Consider the following 6,531-nt stretch of genomic DNA (forward strand, 5'->3'; position numbering starts at 1 on the left):
TAAGAGGATGACTGTGGACTTATATCCCACACATTGCTAGTCAGGGTAAAACCTTTTTTGGGCAGACTAGGTTTTGGCTGAGTACCGAGTCATTTCTGGAAGTTGTGAACCAAGAAGAACTATAGTATTTCTCTGTAGAGAAAGAAAGAGGATATTTTAAACATATTTTGTAGTAGAAATAGCCCCAGTTGAGTACATTTGAGTTCTTGGAAAGTTAGATTCCACACTACACTGTAGCATGTTAAGGATATACAAGTATCCTTGGAAGCTTTTAAGAACAGGTTAGACAAATACTTGACTGAGATACTTTAGTTAGGGATGATCGTGCCTTAAGCAAGGGACTGAACTAAGTGACCTCCAGCCCTAATTTTCTATGATCTTGTATTTTGTTTTGGAATATCAGCTCTTAAGTTACATACAAAAAATATGAGCTCATTTCCTTGGTCATTCTTTTTGTGAAGCTGAGGGAAATCAGTTTTTTTCTCTCTGCCTTTGATAGTACATAAAAGCAGCAGTCTTGCTGGTTAATAACTTCATAAAGGTACAAAAATTGCAGTTAAGAGATACCAAGGAAAAGAACCACAGGAAATCCATTCTTTCTTGAAATGTTATAGCAAAGTAAGAATTCATATTAAGGCCAAAAATAATGCCCCAAACCCCACTTTTCTCCAGATATAGTAGGATACCTCCATCTCAGTAAATATGAGGTTAACATTTGTTTGTATCCCTGAATGGGTGGCAGGGTGGACGGGGGTAGAATGCTGTACCTGTATCCAGGCAGATCACATGCCAAGTCCATCCCAAGAAGAGGGGGAACTTCATTTGATTTGCACTGAAATTGCTCCAATTTGTTTTTCATTAGAGATTACATCGTGCGCTAAACAGTTCATTTATTGAAGAAAAACATGAGTCCAAGACAAAACGAGTAGAAAAGAGGTAAGAAGTTGCCTTATAGGCTTATCTTGAAATTAAATTTGTTCAGACTGGCTATTTAGTTATGAACCTAAAGATATTCCACAGAAGCTCAGAGAAAACTGTCACTTCCATGATTAGCCAATAATAGCGCAGGATCCATTTCTTCAGATGTGCAGAGAGAAGCAAAAATGAAATAGTTTTAATTTAATAAAGAGATATTTTTATTCATTAGCATTCTGTCCACACTAGAATTCATAAATCCAAAAAACCCAAATATCTTCCCAATACTCATTGCCTGCCCAACATTTTTATAAATGCTGACACTCCTTTTTATCCTCTGTTGCCTTTTTGCCAAGCATGGGGGATGTCCAGGCAGCATCCCAAACATGAGATGGCCAAACAGCATGTAGGTCAATCTGGTCTTCCAAGAAGGGTACCCTAATACTGAAATCCAGTCTCCAGGCAACCATTTTGCCACAAGAATTGACTATAATTGGAGACCAACCCAAAAAGCAAACACCTGGTTTGTATGCCTCTCTATAAAACACCAAGTATCTTAAACAAAGTACAAACAAACTGAACCATAACTATAGTATGTCATCCTAAAACAGGATGCTGGCTCACATTAAGAAAGAACTTGGAAGGTTTCAACTGAGCATTGTTGCCGTGGGTGGCAATGTTTTTGAAGTGGTACTTGTAGGAAGGAAGTCTGGATACAGTGTTGCTTCCCTATAGGTGACTAAAGATGGAGATCAGTCAAGGTAGCACTCTTGCAAGTTACTGTCAAAAAATCTCCATGACTTGTATCCAAAAAAGGCCTTCTCTGCCGTCATGATGGAGACACAACCATGGATTTCATTTGGTTTATTAGTTTTGGTGTCATTGAATATGTACTTGAAAGTAGGCTTTGGGACAAATGGGTCATGTGAGGAAATGAAGGGTGACATTTGTACATATACAGGAGCATGAATGCTCATCCTTCCAGTGTTTATTCCACCTTCTCTGTCGCTTCCTAAGGAAGCTCAGATCACGCTCACATCCTTTCCCTTGCAGCTTCTTAAATTTGAAAGCACAAACATTTGAGGTGCAAAGAAACTTCTTTCAAAAGGTGACTGGTGCAGAAGTGTTCAGGCCCCTTGAAGTGCCAGATTTCTTAAAAAGTGAAATCAAGAAACTAATGTAGAATAGCTTTTTAGTGCATCTGTGGGGGTCTTGTCACATGGGAAAGAACAGGGGAGCCATCTTTTTAGCTGCTGTTTAAAAAAAGGCTTCTAAAAATTGTGAGATAAAAGCAGAACACCACCCCAGAATAATCCAATTTGGGCAGGGCTTTCTGCTGATGAAGTGCAGAAAATGCATGCAGACACTCCATATACAGGTGGCTTAGAGAAAAAAACCATGAAAACATGCTTAAAAAGGAGGGAGCGACGCAGAAGGGCAGTTTTGCAACCTCTGATTAGACAGGGTTGCTGCTATCAAGGTTCTAAACACTCTTGTTAAAAATATGACTTGAGCTGCAGTATGAACAGGACCCTGATGAATTCAGCTCAAGGCTTCTGGTAACCTACAACACACAACCATAATGAATACTAATATAGCAGGGGATGCACTGTGCTCTCAAATCAATTAAATATGACTTTTTTATTCCTCCTGGAGGCTGTTGTATTATAAATGGTGAGAAATGGGGAAGTAGAAATAATACAGCACAAGTTATTTCTGCCATTTCTCTAGAAGGATCCTTCAATACTTTCTTCAGTCAGAAGTTCCAGAAAGTCTCATTTAAGATGGTGCTCACATATCCACACAACCTCAACACCTAACGTGGAATGGGGTTCATTTATTTTATGATCCCCACCTACCTCTAACTCTGTATGCACATGTAATGGACAACATAAGCAAGTCTTTGAATAGTAGCCATCTCCATTCTCTTTGGACCTTCTACTACCACTACAAGCAGCAGCAATGGGGGAGCTCTGTGAAGAGTCTTATCAGTTGGACTGTAGTGTCAGGAAGGAACAGATGGAGTCATTCTGATACTGGTCTTTAATAGCATCCTTAATACAGAGTAAGGCCCCTTCTTCCAAAGAAGGGATTCTCATAAAAAGTGCATTATATCTGCCATGTGAGATCTGAACCATTTTGGGAACAATGCATTTGGGTACAATGGACAGGTATTATGTTTGCGCCAGGAAATATGCCCTTTTCCTGGCACAAAAAGTAAGCATACAAGTGTTCAAGTAGTTTCTGGCAGAAAAAACACTTGCGATTCCACCATAAACACTTAGCTATTTCAGCCAGGAACTATGTAGGAGAGTGACATCATGTGCCTCTATGGTTTCACATAGTGGGATGAGGGTCCCTAGGACTCCCAGTATCCCACAATCTTCTGCTTTCCACCTCCCTCTCCAAGGGAAAGCCAACTGAACCTTTCTGCTTCCACTTTACTATTTAAGTAGCGGGTGATAGTTTGTGCTCACCTCACTGCAGCTGCGACTCATTCTTAAGAATAATGGGACTTTTGATAATATAAAACTCCATAGAAACATTAAGGGCCAGCTCTACAGGAGTGTTTTTTTAGACCCCTCACTGCCTCTCCAGTTTGAAATCAGACAGGCACCCAAATCCTTCTGTAGATCCAGCATTTAGAGTTATCAAACCTTCCCTTTTTTCTATAGGTAGGTAAATAACTAAGACTTGCTACACGTCCCAAATGGCTTGTATAGGAGAGAAGATTAAGTGAAATTCAGGAGTCATAAGAGCTTTTATACAGCCATCTTGGGGAAAATAGTTAAGTATATCTGGTGCCAGTAATACAGATCATACATTTAACCATGGATATCGCACCCTTTGAAGAAGTAGGTCACACCTCAGTGAAAAGCTTTCTCCACTCTCTTTTCTGTAGTTAGATGAAAAGAAAGCTGTTTAGTGCACTAATCTGAAAACACATGTGGTCCGAACCACTTCTTGCTATGCCTAAAGCTGCAAGATGTATTCCAAACACGACACGTTTTCCAGCATTCATTGGCATTTCTGAGTCCCCCTGCTGCTAACAGCCCATCATACCAGAGAGCTACATCATTTGTGAATTTAACAAAATAAGCACCTAAGATACAAGATTATCAAAGAGTGTTTCTACTCTGTTTAAATGCCAACTGGTCAACCGTACATACTAGATTCAAGGCAATTTACTTGAGTAGGTGCAAGACTGAATGCACTTTTCATTTCTGTTTCTTACCATTACAAACTCCATGTAGGCCAAAATTGAGGTGCCTCTTCACTCCATTTTCCAGGCATCTAGAAAGAAGTAGCTTGATTATCAGTGGTGCTCAGCCCCCGCAGTTTGCTTGTAAGCTTTCAGGATCAAGCCCGTTGTTAGCTGTCTTTTTAGACATCTGTTCCTTTAATGGTGAGAGTCAGGAGCTGTTTGTACAAGTGCCAATAGAACCAAAACCCCCTAAGTGGCCTTCAGACCCGTCCCCACCAGAGACAGGTTGAAATTGCTAGCGTGGTATTTCATGCCAGCTGCTCTGGGCTCCCCTACAGCCCTTTGCTGGAGCTGGCCTGAAATTTTCTGACAAAGCTGATTTTGCACCAGAGGATTGTGATTTACAGAAAATGTAACGTTTCGCAGAGAGAGGGAGTATTGACAAACTTTTTCAAACCTGGTAGGCTGCCGAAGCCTGCAGCTCCAGGGCAGGCGCATTAAGTAGACCATGCAACAGTTCTACGCTCTCTGCAGCCAGGCAGGGAACCCAAGGGTCCCTAGGAGTCTCAGTTCAAGATGGGGATCTCAGGATTTCCAAGCCTGGTAGCCCCAGCTGGAGCCAGGTCTCTTCTGCTCTATAAGGGTGTCACACATCTGAGTGTCATCCTCCTGTTAGACTGCCCAGTTCCTACTTTTTGCCTGCACTGGCTGCAGTCTGGCTTCTGTTGCTCCTTCCCAGCAACTAGTCAGGACTCCTTTCCTTTCCAGTCCAGTCCCCACAACAGCTCTCTGTCTGAGCTAGACATATGTCTGGCTTATCATAGGGCTGGAGTAGAGGGAATAGCACTCAAAGTCTCCACCAATTTTAATCATCCCTCTGTTGGGAGAAATGGATAAAGAAACCCAAGCCCACCCCGTACCATCAGATGTATAGGCCACAGGCCACCTATTTAAAGCAAATCCACCCTTTGTTGTTTCCCCAGGTCAGTTCCTACCTCCCCTCTTCTTCTCTCTGCGAGGCAGTTTGTTTCCTTCCTCTCTCATACTCTTCTTCCCATGGTAACTGTCCTGAAAATTATCCCCTCACAATCTTCCCTTCCTCCCCAAGCCTTGTGCTCTGGGATACACCCTTCTCAAGTCCCCAGCTGCTGCAGGCTTGCAATTAGCCCCAGCTGAGGGAGGGAGCTAGTCTCCCAATTAACCCTTTATCAACCAGAACCCTTCCTGGGGTGTGAGGCTCCTATTCAAAATGCTTGGAGATGTCCCCCACACCTGAAAGTGCTATGTGAACACAGAAGAGTGAAATGATTTAATTTTAAATATCAACTCTTTGTGCAGGTCCAATGCAGGGAACAGTCAGCACTCGGTGTGGAATACAGCCAACCCCGGCAGTTGCCACCGGCGGAAATACATCTACACAGACGAAGGGCAAAACGAGGTGACCATCCGGCAGCACCAGGACATACCTCTGCCCCAGATGCGGAGAGAGACTCCTACTTCCCTGACTACCAATGGGAAAGCAGACTCCCTTAATATTGCTAGGACCTCAGTGATCCAAGAGCTCACGGAGTTGGAGAAGCAGATTCAAGTGATCAAACAGGAGCTGCAGCTAGCCATGAACAGGAAAAATGAGCTGGAAGAGTATCAGAGGACAAACAGGACTGCAGAGCCCTAGGCCCCCCAGGCTCCTTGTACAATTTACAATGCACTCTTGTAATGTCAGAAAGAGGCATGGAGATAGAGTGAGAGATATGTCCTCTGTCTTACTGCAAGGCAGAATGGCAGCAGCTGCGACAAAGACCTTGCTTCTGGCTCCTTGACCTTTCCAGAGGATGAAGTTCTCACTCTTTTTGTGAGCACTTGGCTGTTCTGAAAGGTGGCCTTGGACTTGAGAAACTGCGAGCGTCCAGACCACACCGTTCCCATCTCCTTCTCACAACACAAAAACCAAGTTTCCACTTTTTAGCCCTTTCTGTGCATTCATTAAAAAAAGAAAAGAAATCTACACTGATTGTCAGATGTGCATCTCTTATTGGTGTTATTTTGTTAATATAAACAACAATGGGTTCAAGGTCCATCCACCCCAGGGGTTCCCAATGTTTTGGCCCTGAGGGCTATTTCAAAGGGTCAGTCCTGGGTGGCAGGCCACATCAAAGGGGTTCACAGGCCCCTGGCTCACCTAGGGTCTTACATTAGGTCTAAATTACATTTTGAAAATCTCACCTTTCATGTCTTAAAATTTCACAGCCTCCAATGCATTTTGAGGCCTCCTTTTCACATCAGTGAAAATCAGACCTGTAGTTGTAAAGGCATTTACTCCGAATGTATCTCTCCAATGCAATCTCTGAATGTCTCTCTTCAGTCTACTTGGATTGGAAACATAGGGGAAAGAAACATAAGCTGTTCAGCAG

At 42.7% G+C, this 6,531-nt stretch overlaps 1 protein-coding gene across 1 annotated transcript in view; it reads left to right on the forward strand.

Moving 5' to 3' along the window:
- The window catches only part of GRIN3A (glutamate ionotropic receptor NMDA type subunit 3A), a gene marked incomplete at its 5' end in the record, with an annotated part of 99,546 nt that extends 93,492 nt beyond the window's left edge, over positions 1-6,054 (forward strand). Inside the window, 2 exons of the mRNA XM_006015491.3 lie at positions 863-936; positions 5,459-6,054. Of these exons, the coding sequence (XP_006015553.1) occupies positions 863-936; positions 5,459-5,795 (411 nt within the window). The remainder of the gene's footprint in view (positions 1-862; positions 937-5,458) is intronic.
- Positions 6,055-6,531: the final 477 nt, after the last annotated feature.

This window comes from Alligator sinensis, unplaced genomic scaffold (genome assembly GCF_000455745.1).
Source record: "Alligator sinensis unplaced genomic scaffold, ASM45574v1 scaffold560_1, whole genome shotgun sequence".
Classification (NCBI taxonomy): Eukaryota; Metazoa; Chordata; order Crocodylia; family Alligatoridae; genus Alligator; species Alligator sinensis.